The following is a 21159-nucleotide window of genomic DNA, read 5'->3' on the forward strand; positions in this document are numbered from 1 at the left end:
TAAGTATGGGAAGACATAGGTGGGGCGGCATCCCGCCAGGGCGGTTGAGAGCGCCAGCTCCCACGGGAATCCCCATCCCGCGCCCCTAGGTCTCCCAGACCAAGGATCCGCTCCCCGTCCGTCCCAACGATCGCGCCTTTGAACATATGGATATCAAACAGATATTGAGTCTCTTTGAGTTAAAATTGCTTATTTTAGCTCGATTTCATTAGAAGTGTTTACGACTTATTTGTAACGCTCGCGAGTCCGTTTCTTGGGCCAAGAACCAGTACTTTAGAACGCCCTCAGCTGGGATCGAACCGTGACCTCCGGTCGCTAAGTGGACACCATATCCATTACACCACGGCAACATAACACAACTATCGATACATCGAATAGCGACGATGATGATGTTGTTGCTGCAGCTTTTTCTGCTCCTACATAAACTTCTCTACTGCTGCTACTTCTACTACTTGAATAACTACAACAACTACTAATACCTCTACTACATCTACTCCGCCTCCTCCTCCTCCACCACCGCCGCCGCCACCACCACCACCATCACATCCACTACTACTTCTTATAAGAATACTAATACTTCTAATGCTCTCTACCTATACTACTACTACTACTGCTACAACAACAACTACTACTACTATACTACTACTACTACTACTACTACTACTGCTGCTGACTGCTGTGCTGTGCTGCTTTGCTACTACTACTACTAATACTACTACTACTACTACTACTACTACTACTACTACTACTACTACTACTACTATCCCATAATACAGATTAAAATTATAAGATTATAGTAATTGACATTTATGTAATATTTTATACTGTGAGCAAAGCTAAAAATAACGTCATCCTAACTAGTAAAGTATTGGCGCTGTCAGTGATTTGACCCCTATATCACATACTTAGCTGGGATATTTATAATTGATACCCAAATCGAAAGTTTTGAATATGTCATCAATGAATTCGATTTTAAATAACGCCCATTTAAGACAAGTGTATCCATTACCTGTGTTGAAGTAACACATTATCGAACATAATACAAAAAATACGCTCTATATTAAGAACATCTCAAACTAGGTGAACAGTTTTACAGTGCGGACTGCACATGATTATCTTAGATGACACTTTATGTGCATGCATTAAGCCCTGTTTTCCCAGAACGAGGCTCAGCAGTACCTTGACGTCATCCGATGGCCAGTTACAGATGATGTCATAGACGTGACCTAGGTCGTTGTATAGTGATGTAAGGCCTCTGAAATAAAGAACAAAATATCGATATTTCAATAATTACATTTGAGATATGTGTACAGTAAAAAATTTACATAATCGTTCATAATTGAGGCGCTTTTGAAAACTCTCTACTTGCATAATTTCATGAAAGTTGATGTGTTGAACCTCGCGATAGATAATTACTTTTTATGTTAGCATTATATAGATGGACAATACGAATATATTGATCTGAAAAACTAGCAAGGAGATATGTACAGTGTACATATGACAAAGCTGTCTTCTTCAAACCTGTAGTGCGACATGAAAAGTATTTATATTATTTGCGGACAGAAATATAGCATGCACAATTGTTAAGATCATGCGTTAGAAACTTAAAATCCTTATAATGTACGAGCTACAATATAGTTATTGACGTCAGATAATACGGAATTAAGAAGTCCATATAATTGATTTAAAGAATTTGTTCTGGAATGGAAACCGGACTAATGAAAGTAAATCAATACATGAAGAGAGAAAAGCAAGCAAATAAGCCGCTAAAGGTTTATACAATGTATCGCAAGATCTTCTCTAATTAGCAACATGTTGGCAATCTACTGAACTACGTCCTGTGTATTTCTGTTGTATGGCTATTTAACTGCGAAGGCTAACATTTCTGATTTAATTTTAAAGCAATCAGAACAACACATTAATGTTTTAAGCAAAGCATGAAGATGTATCGGAACTATTTGTTTTGGAATTTTAAATAATTACACTTTGGAATCCCAGTTGATTTTAATATCTGTTTCATTATGAAATCAATAAAGCCATATTTTGATTTGCCAGCTAAACAGATTGTCTGAAAGGGACTTCTGAAGATCGGCCTTAGATCGTGTACTTGCAATGACTCTCGGGGATTCATGAATGTGCGTAAAATTGACGACACTTTCCGCATTAACTGCATTTGCGCTAAGTAAATACTTCCTTTATACGAACACACAATAAAATCGGAGAGTGTCGCCCCTAATTTGGGATGACACTTTACGCACGTGCATTAAATGCCGTTGTTTCTAGAGCTTGACGCAATTAAATTGTAACGTAGATTTGGGGTCCTCCTGACCTTGGTTTCCTGAGGGTGAGGCCGTATTTGAGGCAGGCCTGCCCCACTGTCGGGGTGTAAATGATGGGCATCATGAGCTCCACGTTTTGCATGATAGTCCGGTAGAAAAAGCTTCTCGCTACGGTCCTGTAAGGGTAATACATGAAGTAACGCGTGTTCAAGCGTGAATAATTAAGATGCCATTCTTGCTACGGTCATGTTACGAAGTTGCAAGTGTGCATGAGCGAAGGGTCAAGAGGCGAGAGAGATGCGTGCGCTTTTCGCTACGACAATCAACATGACACGTTTGATCATCATCCGTTACTAGAATACATCGGTTATGAACATGGGCATGTGTAACTTTAGTCATGTTAAATCATCTGCAATTTGAAATTTCTTGTAATAAGCCTTGATGTTGAGTACAGATTATGGAAAACCATAACCGGGACATGACGGGTTTCAATCCCCACAGTGGGGAGATCTCCCGAATACAAACACGTATTGGTTCTACACCTGAAACGGAGGGCGGTTTCAATAAGCTTTCGATGCAATCGAAACAAAAATAGACTGACGACCCACCTGTAGTGACATCATGTAGATGTATCGGTCAAGGTCATTGTCCCAGCGGTAGAAGTTCTGCATGACGAAATACACTTCCTGCTCCGGCGTCAGGATCGCCGGGGGAAGAAGCCCCTGGAGACCCAGGAGTTGTCGTTCTTTTAGCGTAAAACACATCCCCTGGAAAACAAAGGGACGCAATCTGATTTTGTTTCCTACCATGAGTTGTCGTTCTATCACCGCAAAACAACCTCCGCCCATATAATACAAAGTGACACAATCTTATTTATTTATAAAGACTCATGAGTTGAGAAGACTCTTTCATCGTAAACATATGCCCAGCAAAACAAATGGACACAATCAGACCCAAGAGTTGTCGTTCTTTCAGAGAAAAACAAATCCCACGAAAAACAAAACAAATGGACACAATCTGATTAATTCACTTAAACACAGAAGTTGTCGTTGTTTTTACGCGAAACAATGCCCTAGAAAACAATGGAACGCAATCTTATAAATTCACTTAACTTCACCTATGTCGTTCTTGAAACAAATCCATTTTTTAAAAAGGGACAAAGTCTGATTAACCTCAACGCAGGACTTCTTTATTGCGTGAATCACTTTCCCTCTTTAATTCTTGAAATCAATCGGAGTCGAATGGGTTTTCTATTGTTAGTGACAGTTTCAACTACCTAGTGTGAAATAAGCCTTTACTTATTTCGATTCTCGTCGTCAAACGTATGAAATCCCAATCCCAGATTTCACTTTCATGAAACATGTTGTCAAATTCGAATAGTTCTTGTCATTACAATGATAAATTGAATGAAAATGTAATGTATATGGGCCGTGCTCTGTGAAAATGGGGTTTAATGCGTAATGTGTTGTCCCTGATTAACCTTTGCAGTCCACACAGGCTAATCAGGGACGACACTTTCCGATGTTATGATATTTTTTGTTTCAAGAAAGTCTCTTCTAAGTAAAATCTAGTTTATGCGGAAAGTATCGTCCCTGTGTCCGATGGGATGACAATTTATACACAATTCCGATGAGGTATTTATTGATATTTTATTCTGCTAATTGAAAGTCCTCAAAATATTCTAATTAATAAGATACATTCAGTAACTTTTGAGAAAGTAAAATATTGAAAACAAATAATTAATATATGGGATTCACAATTAAAATGAATCTGATGTAAATGCTACTTTAACTCGGGCTTGACTCATTTTTGTACATACAACATTGTTCTCTGTTATATTCAAAAAGACAAAAACCTACGTTTCTACTAAATATAATACTTTGGGATCAACACCATATGTATAATATCTTATTACATAAAAAATCTTATCTTCAAGTTGGAAGTCAACACTTATCTACACAACCTATATCGATTTCCCAGTCATTTATATATATTATTAAAAGTAAAGTGTCGTCACTTGCTGTTAATGACTGAATGTTTCATTGGCTTTAACAGATGGTTTAAACATGTTATCAATAAATGAGATGCTTATTTATGCAACCTTGACGGTTTGTTGATTAAGGTCTTGTTCTGATGTATACATTTCCAATGGATACTGTTCTGCTTACTTTTACATTTGGTTATTTGATACTGTCCTACTTAACGTAACTTCTTTTATCACATGCTATTCCCTCTTTCCCATGTAATACAACCATTACATATTTTTTTATTATATACCTGTATAATGCTTTTAACAAAATACAGGTTGTATCAATCGTTGAAATAAAAAATCCCGTATTACGCTTCTTGCTGTTTCCAATTCCGTATTACCATACTAGCCGGACTACTTTCTTCGATCTATTTAATGACGTCACATAACGCGCACCGAAAATAGGAAACCCCCCATATTACGCAATATATTACGTAGTACATCGTGTGACGACATTTCTGTGACGAAATACAATAGTTTTATTTAAACTCTCTGGAATTTAAGGACAGTCGGACGTGGTGTTTTTTAACAGTAAACTATTTGTTTTAAACGAACGAATGCAGAACGTTTTTCAGAGTGTGTGTTTATCATGCATCAATATAAATTTCGATTGGAATACAATAATAAGATAGTGTGGTTTAAAATAAGTTTCGATAGAGACATGGAAGAATAGAAGTGGAAGTGCATATCGTTTCAACGCTTATGTTATAAACATCGAATCAAAGTTATCAACTTAGTTGTTATAAATATTGGATTTGATGTCATTAAGGTAAGCGTGTCGGAATCCTGTGTTTTCCGGTTCAAATGTTTACACGGTAATATAAATAAACTGTATTCGTACGCGTCTTAAATAAACTATGGCGTACCGTTGAAGTCATTGTTTTGTCAGTTTTGTTAAAGCAAAAATACAATTGTTAACTGTGTTCGTTAGTTGTGTGTATAATAAAAGGAATATTACGCTAGTCAATTGTTCCAAGAGTTTGTATTCAGTCTCGTGGCTTGTGTAATTTCGCATCACACTCGAGGCTCCGCCTCTCGTGTGATACGTCATCACACAAGCCACTCGACTGAATACAAACTCTTGGAACAATTGACTAGCGTAATATTCCGTATATATTACACATGTGTAATACAACATTTTAAGCGTGTTCATTGGCTTAGTTTTCGTTTATTGACCAATCGCATTTTGTTATTTTGCTGAAATGACGTTGCAACGTCAAATGACGTCACGAAATGTAAATAACATTCTGGATTCATCATTATGTTTGCGTAAATATTTATTTAATTTGCTCATTTAAAAGCATGTGATAAAATAGATCTGACACTCGTTGTTATATCATACTATATTTTATTAAACTCGTCCAGGAAATTCGTTAGTAAGCTCGCCAAAGGCTCGTTTACTAACAAAGTTCTTGAACTCGTTTAATAAAATATGGTATGATATGACAACTCGTGCCAGATCCTATATATCATTACGTGACACCTGATTAGCCCATGCGGGCTGCACAGGCTAATCTGGGACGACACTTTAAGCTCATGCATGAAACCCCCTTTTCACAGAGCACGGCCCATATTTAAACAAGACTCCTGCCATGGTCCGCTTATGATAACAAGTATGTGTTCTTGTTCTTACAAGACAAAAAGAAAGTGCAGAACTTATTACCGCGGAAACGAATACACTATGAGGTCGGCACAGGCTAATCTGGGACGACACTTTACTCACATGTATTAAGCCCCCTTTTCCCATTCATAGATTCTTAAACACCAATGATACAATTTTAGAACACTCGTTAAGTGTGGTTTACAAGTAAGTCCATTTCATATAATATGCGTGTAACAAAATAAATGTATTACTTGGGGTTATTTTTTATTCCGTATTGGAATTTACAAGTGAATTATATCTAAACAGGCAAACGAAACTAATGGTCAAAATATTAAGAAGTTATACATGAACGATGTGATGCTACATAATTCTATGAACATGTACTTAAAGTTTCATTCGGTTACATACGACGCAGCGGTAATTTATATATTAAACAAACGTACGTCTTACATGTGTTATAATGCATTAATTAATTATGTAGAATACGCACATGTTCCAAAGATAAAGAAAGTAAAACATAAAGTAAATTCTTGTCATTAATAGCATGAGATGACACTTCATAATGACTCACGATTTTCAGCGCTAAATATGCTCAATGAACGCCGATTAAAACTAGTAACCTCACGTCATGGTACTCAATCCGGGCAACAACGGGATAGGCGTATTTATTTGCGTTATAAAATATGCGTTTTAAATCAACGAGCGGAAAAAATGCACGTCAGGTCGTCTGAACTAATAACATAATCAGTTTTAAAAATACTTTAATCGAGATTTAATCTACGCTTTTAAGGACACTTATCATTACGTATCCTTGATTGCACGAGTCATTGACATTTGGTTTCAATTAAGTGATTCATCGTAGAGCTAGTCGCGATATTTCTCGAATATGGCCGGATATTCACGAAACTTCGGGCAGAGATGTGTCTGATAAAATACGAGCTTCAAGATCAAATTCCAATCAAATAACAAACAACATGATTGCTACAAATTTAAGTGGATTCAAGTGTTTTATTATAATCAATTTACTTGTTTTACTACAAACAGTAAATAAAACGTAAAATTATGAACAAAAATGCACACAATCGAAATGAATAAGAACAGTCACACACTAAAATTCCTTCTAGATCTGAAGGATTATTGAGATAGTAATCCTAACCATGAAAAACAGTACCGGAGAGGCGGATGAAAACTTTAGATATCAAGTCGCGCTCTGGAAATAAATGGGCTTAAAGGGGCCTTATCACGTTTTGGTAAATTTACAAAATTAAACAAACAATGTTTCAGATTCGCAAATCTTCGTTGTAGTTATGATATTTGTGAGGAAACAGTAATACTGAACATTTACCATGCATTATAATATCCATGCTATGCATCTTTTGACGATTTAGAAACCTGAAAATTATAAAGCGTTGCAACGCGAAACGATTGCATAATTTGAAGAGTTCTGTTGTTGTCGTTATATGTTGTGGTTCTACGAGGCTTGCTTATATAAAGTATAAAATACACCTCTCATTTTATGAGAACGGATTGCCGAGTGGTCTAAGCGTTAGACTTTTACCCCAGGGGTCAGTGGTTCGAGCCCTGTTAATGGTTATTTATTTTTATTTTTTTATTTTATACATGTTTTTTTACTGGAGCTTTTAGATTGAATGTTTACATTATCAATATAAAGCATTTAATGACAAACTTAAATACGTGCCAAAATCTGTGAAAAGGTCGATGTAATGCATGTGCGTCGAGTGTCGTCTCAGATAAGCCTAAGCAGTCCGCACAGGCTAATCAGGCACAACATTTGCCTTTAAAAGAGAATTCCTTTAAAAGAAAAATTCAATAAAAGTGGAAAGTTTCATCCCTGATCAGCCAGTGCGGAAGGAACGGGTTTATCTGGGACGACACTCAACGCACATGCGTTAAACCCCGTTTTCCTAGAGTGTGGCCAAACAATCCAGTGATTGAATATGTCGGTGGTATTTAGCTCAGTTTCAAGACCATCAAAGGTGATAATAAAGTCAATAAGCTCTTCGCATTACACGAATAATGTACATAATTATGTACAAAAATTGAACTGGTTAACCCTGTATCGTATATTTTCATCTAATATGGAATGAATGAATCATTTGCATTTCTCGCTTTTAGTTATTTTTGCCTCATTACTTATATTTATGGGTAATTGAACTAATGATAGCATCACGGGGAATCTGGTAAATAGTTAAAGGAGTTTCATATTTAATGTGAGATGTTTCTGCGTATATATACACCTATAACTTCTATTGATAGAACAGTATTTTATGTTTCGTTTCATTTTTGGAAATCTTGCAGGACAAACATCATCAACAACTTTTTTCGTGAACGAAAGAGAAATATTTTCCCGATTTTGTTTTTGAAAATGTTGATCTATTTCTACGTTAAACGTTAAAATATTAATATAAAGATATTTGCTCAAAGAAGCCTTCCAGGAAACGTCTTTGTTTGGTCAAATAATTCATTGAATATGGATACAAGCAACCCCACTTACATACATGCCAAGAATGACGGGTCAGAAAAGTAACAAGGGCTGTTTGTAAAACATGCATGCCCCCCATATGGGCTGTCCGTTATACTGGCAGCAATTGTGTGAATACGACTTTTGTCACTGTGACCTTAACCTTTGACCTAGTGACCTGAAAATCAATAGGGGTCTTCTGCAAGTCACGTTCAATGTACCTATGAAGTGTCATGATCCTAGGCAAATTAAGCGTTCTTGAGTTATCATCCGAAAATCATTTTACGGGTCACCGTGACCTTGACCTTTGACCTTGTGACCTCAAAATCAATAGGGTTCATCTGCGAGTCATGATCAATCTACCTATGAAGTTTCATTATCCTAGGCATATGCGTTCTTGAGTTATCAACCGAAAATCATTTTACTATTTCGGGTCACCGTGGCCTTGACCTTTGACCTAGTGACCTGAAAATCAATAGGGGTCATCTGCGAGTCATGATAAATCTACCTATAAAGTTTCATGATCCTAGGCATATGCGTTCTTGAATTATCATCCGAAAATCATTTTACTATTTTGGGTCACCGTGACCTTGACCTTTGACCTAGTGACCTCAAAATCAATCGGGGTCATCTGCGAGTCATGATCAATCTACCCATGAAGTTTCATGACCCTAGGCGTATGCGTTCTTGAGTTATCATCCGGAAACCATTTTAATATTCCGGGTCACCGTGACCTTGACCTTTGACCTAGTGACCTCAAAATCAATAGGGGTCATCTGCAAGTCATGATCAATGTACCTATGAAGTTTCATGATCCTAGGCCCAAGCGTTCTTGAGTTATCGTCTGACAACCACCTGGTGGACGGACCGACCGACCGACCGACCTACCGACCGACCGACATGAACAAAGTAATATACCCCCTCTTCTTCAAAGGGGGGCATAAAAATGAACGTAAATATTGACGCCGTATGTGGAGTGCCGAATGAAAGACACCCCGAAATACAATGTAAAGCTTCCTTGCTACTTAACCAATAACTAGCGAACTGCAAACATATTGCATTCACAATATTGCCCCTGACGTAATTGCTATTTACACTTTATGGCACAACAAATGGAAGGAAAACAATCTCCCTACCATCTATCACGCAACATAATGTGGGACACTATTTCACCCAGTGAATGCGCACTTGTAAAAGTATTCATATATTGTCCAATGTTTCAATCTAAACCGCTAACAAAGAGCCATTTCATTAAGTACACATATTTACAAATTATTCACGACTAATTATCGATTTTTCTTGTGCCGTAGTTCGCTTGTTTGAATATCTAATGTATATAGCGTCGATTGAATCTTAGCGTTTTGCTCAGATAATAGTCAGAGTGTTGGTAAATTTAATAAACGTACACTATAAAGTTGTATGTATCCAATTAACCAAAATACCATATATTTTGTGCTGACCGTTTTGTTGTTTGTTTGTTGTTGTTTTTTGTTTGTTGTTGTTGTGTTCTTTTTTTGAGGGGGGGGGGGGATATTTCATGTTGAGTTTTCGATCGTTTTCGCTAAATTAGATCATATTCACAAAATTAGTTATCAACAGTTTACTATTAAGTTTGCGATAATGTTTATAACATTCAAAAATATAAGCTGAAAATCTGTTAATTAACAAAAACTGAAACAGTATCCTTAATTGAAAATCTGAAACGTTCATATTCTTTTTTAAACGAGGAATCGTAATACGTGGAAACCAGTGGCATTTTCATTTTGACCTAAGCAACAACGTCTATAACATGTATAAACATGAGATAAGAATCTGTCATTCAGTAGCTTTCAAACGAAACTTGTTCAAACTTTGTATTCTTTACATCTTTTCTGGTATTTAGCTTTTCTTAACACATGTTAAGCGCATTAAACATGTGAAAAGAATATAAAGTAGCTGAAAACGAACATCGAACAACAGTCATTAAACACGACTGATTGTAAACCGTGTATCAAAATCTATGAATGAGATTATATATTTGGCTACGAGTATGAACAACAACGACTTTGATAACGAATACGTCTCCATTTAAGCCACTGGTGATGATGACGATGATGATATTGATGATGTCCATGACAAAATGATAATGACGAACGATGGTGATGATGTTACTCAATTTGTTGGTTATCCTATGGTGATGTCGTTTCGTATATAAACAAGACTTAATATTGATGCTAATTCTGATTATGACATTCGTGAACTTTTCGAGAAACCATCGAAAAAGTAAAAAAGGTGTAAACGACAGTCCACAGTTGTGGCTTTATAGAGGCCTTTTCACGTTATGGTAAAGTGAAAAAATTCAAAAAAGTTTCAGATTCGCAAATTTTCGTTTTAGTTATAATATTTGTGAGGAAAGAGTAATACTGAACATTTAACATGCTCTAAAATATACATTACAATTATGCATCTTTGACGATTTAAAAATCTGACAAGGGCTGTTTGTAAAACATGCATGCCCCCCATATGGGCTCTCCGTTGTAGTGACAGCCATTGTGTAAATATGTTTTTTGTCACTGTGACCTTGAAATAAAATTCAATAAGTATCATGGAATCATTTACTTATTAATACTAAGATGAAATTCTCTATACATTCTGTCTACAATTTATGACACTTATGTCAATGACCTGTGAAATGTATCCAATTAATAGTGCAAAAACCAATCAGGAGCTATACTTATCAATTATATCCATTATATGATTGAGTCTTTGATTTTTTGGATTCCTTTCACACATTTTGACTTATTTGACAATATGTGAAACATGCACACAATTTGTAATGTTTTATTTATTAATTAATGGTAATGAAACATGTTATTTATAGCAGTTAACTCCCCTAGTCAATGACCACCATAGATGGCAATGCAATCTGATTAAAAATAGCCATGGCTAGTGTTGTGTATTGGGCAAATGTATACAAGTGCAACTTTACCACATGACCACTATCATGTGTTTACCACACACAGAAGTCAGTTATGTAATAGACCATTAATTCCACTCCCAACTTTGGCCACTTGCCAAGATACTGACCAGTATCAGATGGGGTTGTGAAATGGTGTAAACAGTGAACACCAGTCCATGTAATACTGGCCTACCACTTGTACTAGTTGGTTTGGAGTTAATACAGTTATGCATGTACAAATGAGACATTAAGCTCAAAAGTTAATTATATGTGCGCACTGAAAACTAACCAGAGGAGTGGGTTGAAATTTACAATCTTTACTTGGCATTTGAGGAAATCTGAACTCTCAGAGTTTGGATAGAACATCCCCAAATTAACTTTTCTTTACACTGTTGTTATTTTTGTTCAATACACAAATATTAACCTAACTTTACAAATCCTGTACAGTAAAGGAAACTAAATCTAAGTTGATATTTTAATATGCTTGATCCTATTTATGTATTAACATTGTTTTATACATACAAACTGTGTCAAGCAGATTAAAAATTAATTATATTTTTATGTATAATTTGAATTGACAAAATTAAATGCAAGATGCGTAGCAAGAATTACATGTTTGATTTATTGTCAGTGAATCGTGACATTTTCTCAATGTTTCAGACCACCAGTTTGTCAAAGCTATCAACATCTTGGATGGTCAAGCTAAATAGAATTGACCCAGCAAATCACAACTGTCCTGTTTCCATATCATATTACATTGGTTTTTTAAATGTTAAATTCTCTTGTCATTTCCATAAACATAGTATTTACTGGAACAAAAACAAAGGCTTATACATCATTATGAATGAACATGTGTCAAAAATTCAATTTGTAAGTCTCTTAACTAGACATTGTGGAAACAGAATAAAATATGGGCTGTCCGTTGTAGTGGCAGCCATTGTGTGAATACGTTTTTTGTCACTGTGACCTTGACCTTTGACCTAGTGACCTGAAAATCAATAGGGGTCATCTGCGAGTCACCTTAAATGTACCTATGAAGTGTCATGATCCTAGGCAAAAGCGTTCTTGAGTTATCATCCAAAAATCATTTTACTATTTCGGGTCACCGTGACCTTGACATTTGACCTTGTGACCTCAAAATCAATAGGGTCATCTGCGAGTCATGATCAATCTACCTATGAAGTTTCATGATCCTAGGCATATGCGTTCTTGAGTTATCATCCGAAAACTATTTTACTATTTCGGGTCACCTTGACCTTGACCTTTGACCTAGTGACCTCAAAATCAATAGAGGTCATCTGCGAGTCATGATCAATCTACCCATGAAGATTCATGATCCTAGGCGTATGCATTCTTGAGTTATCATCCGGAAACCATTTTACTATTTCGGGTCACCGTGACCTTGACCTTTGACCTAGTGACCTCAAAATCAAAAGGGGTCATCTGCGAGTCATGATCAATCTACCCATGAAGTTTCATGATCCTAGGCGTATGCATTCTTGAGTTATCATCCGGAAACCATTTTACTATTTCGGGTCACCGTGACCTTGGCCTTTGACCTAGTGACGTCAAAATCAATAGATGTCATCTACGAGTCATGATCAATCTACCTATGAAGTTTCATGATCCTAGGCGTATGCGTTCTTGAGTTATCATCCGACAACCACCTGGTGGACGGACCGACATACCGACCGACCGACCGACCGACCGACCGACATGAGCAAAGCAATATACCCCCTCTTCTTCGCAACGCGAAACGATTGATTAATTTGAGAGTTCTGTTGTAGTCATTATATTGTTGCGTTCCATGATTAAAACTTGGCGTTTGACTAACGCAAATCTCGTTCCAAATTTTCAACAATTTTATTAAACCATAGCGTTCGCAAATTCGCACGGACATGCAAATAACGACTTCAAATATATATATATATATATATATATATATATATATATATATATATATATATATATATATATATATATATATATATATACGAACTGTACAATTCTTAGACATGAACGTCCTGTATCTGAACAGTTTGTTTTCAATTTACTAAAATATGGTAGCGTAGTCTAACAAGTATAAGACTGTACACCATTAAATAGATATAATACTTTATGGCTAAGATTCAATGACGCTTCTCTTTGAAATATTAATAACATCAAAAACAGGAATGACTAAATGTATGGCTATTTATATTTCTCAGTACAACTGTTACTAATGTAAAACTTTAATATTAAAAATTATTGAAAATTATAAAGCGTCGCAACGCAAAACGATTTAATAATTTGAGAGTTCTGTTGTAGTCATTATATTTTGTGAAACTACGATGATTACTTATAAAAAATTAAACAATACATCAACCTTTGTAGGGATGGTCGAGTTGTCTAAATGGTAGACATTTTCTCCAAGACTCCAGGGGTCAGTGGTTCGAGCACTGTTGAGGATTACTTTTTTTCTTTTTCTTTTTTTAAATTGTAGAGCTATTCTTGATTTTTTTTAATGGAGCTTTTTATATCCAATGTTTACATTTATCAATATAAAGAATTTAATGACAAACTTCAATACATGCCAAAATCTGTGAAAAGGCCCCTTTATTGTATTATCTTAACTTCTAAACAAGAGATGTGTTTGTCAGAAACACAATACCCCCTTCTGCGCCGCATTGAAATAACATTCTATTTATCATTTGGCAGGTATAAAAATCATCTCCCTTTAAAGGTTATTAATTCACTTAAATTTTGTCCAATCCAACCAGGGGTTGGGGGGGGGGGGTCTCACAGTCAATTATGACACTGTAAGACATCACTGACAACCAAGGCAATTGGTTTAATAGATATCATAGCCAGTGTTGATCATGTGCCCATGGACATAAGTCCACAGGTATGTAACTGACTAATGGGGTTGTTTACCCTCGGGACTTCGTTAAATAAACTATTGCCCGAGCACACAGTATGTTATGATAATCAAAGGTGTTATAATTATATCATTTACAAAAAACTTTGAAAAATCATTTTGTTGAGTTATAAATAATCCAAATAATAAATATGTACAGAAACTGTGAAAAGAAGTTAAATTCTTGGTAAGTAAATATGTAATATGATATTTATAATTATATAAATTACTTCCCTTGAAAATAATTGTCTCTAACAAATCTCTATTTTAAATAGCAAATAATTAAAAGCCACTGTCTAATTTTACTAGTAAATAATTAAAAGCCACTACCGTGACTGTAGATTCACCAATCAATGTTCAACTCCATGAGATACACATGCATGCTAAACATCAAGTTGCTATGTTCAATATTGAATAGTAATCTCCCTTTAAAGCTTATTACTTCCCTTTGATTTGTAGTTTTGACCTTAGACCTTGAAGGATGACCTAGACCTTGATCTTTTCCATAATATGTTTGTCAGAAATACAATGCCGCCTACTGCGCCGCTTTGATTTATTTAACAAAAATATATACGTGGGCAGGTCAGATATCTATGTCCATTTAAAGCTTATTACTTCCCTTGACTTTGTTTTTCGACCCTAGACCTTGAAGGATGATTTAAGCCTTGAAATTTTACCACCTGCAGCTCCATGAGATTCACATGCATGCCAAATATCAAGGTGAATCTTCAATATTTAAACAGTTATGTTAAAGTTTTTTCGGACAGACCGACGGACTGACATACTGACTGACGGACAGTTCAACTGCTATATGCCACCCTACCGGGGGCATACAAACTAGGCAATGAAGTTTTCATGTGAAATGTGGTGTAACTGTTGTAAACGTGGAAGACCCTATTTCATTCAGTTTACAAGCGTACTTTTAGAACGACTGCAAACTTATGTCAACATGAGATTCGCAAAATGAGGAATGTTGATGTTGGCGCATTGATTGTGTTTATAGACAGCATCCATTTAAATAGCAAATAAGGAAGCATTATCGATTTTATACGAAACGAGTCAGTTCGGTCAGCCTCGTTCGAACGGAAGAAAAGACGGACTAATCCTTCATGCCCTCCGGCTTCTGTAGGTGATGGTGGGGGGTGGGGGGAGGCATAAAAGGAATAAATATCAAAGCTTGAACACCGTTACATTCAGTTTATGAGCCAAACATTAATTATTCTGGACTATCATCGTATGTGGTTACTGTTTTGCCGCTGATTTCTACATACAAAAGCAAACGTTTTCATTCACTCCTCGATTGTCTCGTTTTTCTGTGCAGTCTGCACAGGCTTAACAGGAACGACGCTTCCCGCATTAAGTTGATTTTCGCTAACAAGGATCTTTCTTTAAACAAAAATACCATAATTATATGCGGGATGTATTGTCACTGATTTGACAGTAAGGACTGCACAGGCTTATTATGGACGCCACTTCAGGTACACGCATTAAGCCACATTTTACACGCGAGGCTCGTATCATTTGAGTCGTGTTTTGAGGAAACTTGGCATAATGCATGTGCGTAAAGAGTCGTCCCAGATAAACCTGTGCAGTCCGCACAGGCTCATCAGGGACGACACTTTCGACCTACATTTGATTTTTGCTAAGAAGATACTTCATTTAAACGGAAAATGTCATAAAAGCGGAAAGTGTCGTCCCTGATTAGCCTGTGCGAATTGCACAGTCTTATCTGGGACGACACTTTACGCACACGCATTACGCACATGCACAAAAACAAATACTCCTCGCTCTGTGAAAAGGGGGTGGGGGTAATGCATGTGCGTTAAGTGTCGTCCCAGATTTGCCTGCGCAGTCCGCACAGTCTAATCAGGGACGATACTTTCCAATTTTATGATATTTTCGTTTCAAGGTAGTCTCTTCCTAGTAAAAAACTAGTAAAGAGGGAAAGTGTCGTCACTAATTATCCCGTGCGGACTGCACAGGCTAATCTAGGGCGACACTTCATGCACATGCATTTAACCCCCTTTACACAGAGCGATGCTCATATGCATACAACTTGATTTGTTAACCGTTTGTCAAAATATTGATTATTTATTTTCCATGCGGCTCCTTGTGTGTGGCTTTAACGTTTGTCGAATACGTCAAAGTTGAAATATTACATCTATTATCATACGTATACACCTGTTATAAGTTTTAAAGGGTAACATGTTTACTCAAACAAACATTTATTACACACAATCTAAGCTGTGAATGAAGGCCGGTCAGTGGTAGGATTATCCGGCTGTGGTGGAATACGGGACGTGTTAAGTTTTCTGTACAGAATCTAGAACACTTACTATTGTATAGGCACTGTTTAAGTACTTAATACATCTCACCGGTACATGCAACGGGAAAGTAACTCATTATATTAATATTAAGTATAATGCGTATTGCCAGTCCGTTTATGCAGTTTTTAACTTCAAACAGCTGTATTTGTACAGACTTAAAGAATGATGTGAAAATATTATAAAATCATTTTATCATACAATACACTATATTTCGTTTAAAAACTACATATGTGTTAATAATAACTACACTGAAAATATCACTACGAAACACATGAAAACTCAAAATTTGTAATATATAAACGTACCTTGTTGTGATATGGGTCCCTTATAAGATCCTGGCCCCTCGTTCGGGGTCGCCCAAATCCGACATCAATTTCCTCGTCTTTTCGTCCTGAACTTCCCTCTGCCATCTCTAGTAGCTTACTCAATTGAGCTCTGAAAAATTAAATCGCAGTTACGATGTGGTCAGGGGAGGTAATGCGGTAAGATACGTGTTATATTTATAGCTTTTTAGTCGAGTGGAACAATGTCCATGGTTGATCGCTCTAATGTAATCGCGTTCGATTTTAAGTACTGAATATATATGCAAGTTAAAAAGTCCTTGTGCTGTTAAAGGGGCCTATTCACGATTTGGTAAATTGACAAAATTAAAAAAAATGATACAGATTCGAAAATGTTCGTTGTAGTTATGATATATGTGAGGAAACATTAATACCGAACATTTACCATGCTCTAAAATATCCATTATATGCATCTTTTGACAATTTAAACACCCGAAAATTATAAAGCGTTGCAACGCGAAACGATTGAATAATTTGGAGAGTTCTATTGTTGTCGTTATTTTGTGTGATACTACGAGGTTTGCTTATATAAAGTGTACAATAAATCTCTCAGTGTCTGAGCTCGGATAGCCGAGTGGTCTAAGCGATGGACTTTTACTCCAAGGGTCAGTGGTTTGATCCTAGTTAAGGGTTACTTTTTATTTTATGTTAGTAGTAATGTTATATAAGTTGGCGAAAAGATACATATATATATGAGCCGCGCTCCGTGAAAAGGGGTTTAATGCATGTGCGTAAGATGTAGTCACAGATTAGTATGTGCAGTCCGCACAGGCTAATCAGGGACGACACTTTCCGCCTGAACTTGACTTTTGCTATGAAGAAACTTTCTTTAAACGAAAAACATATATAAACGAGCGGAAAATGTCGTCCCTGATTAGCGTTTGTCAGCACAGGCTAGTCTGGGAATACACTTTACGCTCATGCATTAAACCCCTTGTTCACAGAGCACAACCCATTTTCTACCATTTAACGGTTCAGATTTGCCTATTTTTAACCCGGTTTCCACCCGAACATTTACACGTACATATAGTACATATAGTGTATTTAAATTGAAAAGCATTTTATTATAGTGAGTTTAATTATAATTGTGATGCTAAGATCATGTTAATGGTAATTGTTAGTTGCGCTAACCTTAAAACCGGTTTAAACCAACAAATACCATGGTGTGTACTAACGCTCGATTGGTGATTGCTCGGGTACTACTTACATATACCCCGGGTACCATTACGTTTTAGTATATTTTCCGTACCAAGTGTTCATTTAAGTAACTGGGGTACATTTAAATAGTGACCGGACCGACAACAACCAATCGAGCTGTATTAACCGTTCCGATATGGTGATAGCAGATTGAACAATTTGGGCCGTGCTCTGTGAAAATGGGGTTTTATGCATGTGCGTAAAGTGTCGTCTCAGATAAGCCTGTGCACTCCGCACGACACTTTCCGCTTTTATGATATTTTTTTGCTTAAAGAAAGTCTCTTCTAAGCAAAAATCCAGTCTATGTGGAAAGTGTCGTCCCTGATAAGCCTGTGCGGACTACACAGGCTAATCTGTGACGATAATTAACGCACATGAATTTAACCTCTTTTTCGGAGAGCTAGGCACTTTTGTATTTGTGTTTATCGTGTGGTCATGTCACATGTATAAACTCTTCGGCAACTTCCCACTTGCCTTGACTAAACGCCTTCGTAGTTAAAATAAGAATTATCTTTTGCTGATGCATCTCGAGTTTCACGTTTAACAATTAGCTTTTGGGCTCGTCTCCATGTACGCGTACGTGGTGGACGCTTCTGATTTCATCAACGGGATTGAATCTTATTTCCGTGTCTCTTTTAATCGTTTCCAAATACTTGAAAACTCAGAGATTTTGTGTTAGCCAGCTGTGTTGCTATTTCGAGCTTAACTGTATAATAAATTGAACGTAAAAGCTACGGGATAAAAAATATAATATGCGTTAATTTTGCTATGTTCTTAAAACATGAAATCATCCGAAAATGCGTCCACGCTCAATACTCTGTTTTATATCCCTATAAACTAAACCATTTTATTGTATCATCAAGATTGTAACTTAATTATTTTATGTTACTGTACTGTACATTTGATTGTTCAATCAAATTGCGACAAAGCTGTACCGCCATCTGTTAAGACTTGATCTTCAACTCTGCGCTGAACAACGCATCTCACTTTCTCAGAACTTTATTATTTTATGTTACTGTACTGTACCTTTGAGAAGTATTGCTCAATTAAATTGCGACAAAGCTGTACCGCCTTCTGTTAAGACTTGATCTTCAACTCTGTACTGAACAACGATTCTCACTTTCTCATAACTATATTATTAATTTTATGTTACTGTACTGTTCTGCACGTTTGAGAAGTTTTGTTCAATTAAATTGCGACAAAGCTGGACCGCCATCTGTTAAGATTTGATCTTCAACTCTGCGCTGAACAACACATCTTATTTTATCAGAACTAAATTATTTTATTTTACTGCAAGGTACTCTATACACGGTACAATTGTAAAGTACTGTTCAATTAATTAATTTATATGCTATAAATTGTGATCGCTCATCATGACCCGTATAACGGTATCAGGGGGGGGGGGGGGGGGGGGGGGGCTGCGTATACGCGAGCTTTCCGCGTTTAAGTGAGAAAGTTGTTGAAAAACTTCAAAGATGGCGTCGTTTTAGTGTTTTTCGTGAAGGAGTAGCGGATATTTTTTTTTGAATGAATACGCCCTTTCGGCTCTCCGGTGTTTGTGCTTCCCTCGGTTTTTTGTTTCAAGATCGTAGACGTAAGGATTAAAAAGTAATTGAAGGAAAATCGTTCACAAATGTGTTGTCTTCTTACGTGACGCTCGAGAAATGGGATGTGCAAATATCATTTTCTCTTATAATACACAGTATTGATGCACGTGTACGGTAAAATATAACTAAAACCATGATTATTTCATTTTCCCGACGCCGTTTTATCTCTTATAACTAATTTATTGCCAAAAACTATTGGTTTAACCCCTCTTTTTGGAACTGACTTCTTTTTAAGCACATTTTGGGACATGACTTCCAAATACACGAACTTTCTGTCGTGATTGAATTTACTATTGATATGAATGTTTTAAAGAACGTTTCCTCTGTTTAAATCTAAACCTCTTTCATAATTTTCAAAGATACGAAACCTCAAGCTACATTACAGAAGATGAAACATAACTTGTATTGTTATAAACTGCGACATTATACGTGGGGAGCTTCACGTTTTTGCAATACACATGAACTATTAAGCAGCATAGCGCCCTGTTTGGAAGGGATATTATGTCCTGATGTTATGTTAACTACTTACCGGTTCGGAATCCATTTTAAACTAATTGGCAGGTGCACACAGCAGCGGATAATATGCAGGTCAAAAATAGATTTTACATCCGGTGATGCTGGTTTTGACACCCGACGCATATATACATTTATGAATGAAAGGCTTCATGAGCGTTGACGTCGCTCTTGGTTACCAGAAAAATGCCCACGTACGGATTTTAACCGTCATTGTTTACAATCTATTAAGTGCACAAGTAATGGAATTTGTATAGCGTTTTTGACGATGCTGGGAAGCAGCTCGTCAAAGTTATCATACAATGAAAAAAATTCTTCACAATGGCGACCTATGTAACAGACCGAGCCAGTCCGATTGAGATTGCTCGATTTTTCTAATCGGCATATCTCGCTGATTATCATTGATAAAGGTATAGGAAGCTCAGCTATAAATAGGACAGCATATTCTGGGAAAAAAGATTTAATAATAGTTTGAAAACGTTAATTTTAAATCAGTTATATTTAATCCATTATATGTTTATAGATCATTGAAATAACTATGCATTTTCTGTATTGTATTTTACATTTATCGTGATTCAGTAAATAAATTGCGAATTAAAATGTGTATAATTAACTTTCAACGCGATCATGAGTTCAAAGAAAACGATATTATTTCGAACCAGCCACTTGTAAACGTTGTAGCGACTATGGTATATAACAGCATAATAGCCGATTGACATCTGTGAAACTCGCTCTTATGCGTGCTTTCACATTTTGCATATTTAATAAACTTTTCAAACAGAAATTACAGAGCCACATCAGTGCACATACTATGTTTGATAATTCATTCGTCTGTTGGATATTGTTTGCTGTTTTAAACACATTATGTATTAGGTCATATCTCGGAGATTTAGTGAACCTTACCATGTGTTCATGGGCGAACCAACCTCTTCAATTGCTCTTACGAC

At 36.3% G+C, this 21159-nt stretch overlaps 1 protein-coding gene across 1 annotated transcript in view; it reads right to left on the bottom strand.

Annotated features, from left to right (window-relative positions):
- Positions 1–21159, bottom strand: part of LOC127852386 (uncharacterized) — a 67602-nt gene that overhangs the window by 28155 nt on the left and 18288 nt on the right. Inside the window, exons 3-5 of the mRNA XM_052386345.1 lie at positions 16860–16989; positions 2888–3046; positions 2330–2455 (exon numbers count right to left, since the gene is read on the bottom strand). Of these exons, the coding sequence (XP_052242305.1) occupies positions 2330–2455; positions 2888–3046; positions 16860–16989 (415 nt within the window). The remainder of the gene's footprint in view (positions 1–2329; positions 2456–2887; positions 3047–16859; positions 16990–21159) is intronic.

Source organism: Dreissena polymorpha, chromosome 12, assembly GCF_020536995.1.
Source record: "Dreissena polymorpha isolate Duluth1 chromosome 12, UMN_Dpol_1.0, whole genome shotgun sequence".
In the NCBI taxonomy this organism is placed as follows: Eukaryota; Metazoa; Mollusca; class Bivalvia; order Myida; family Dreissenidae; genus Dreissena; species Dreissena polymorpha.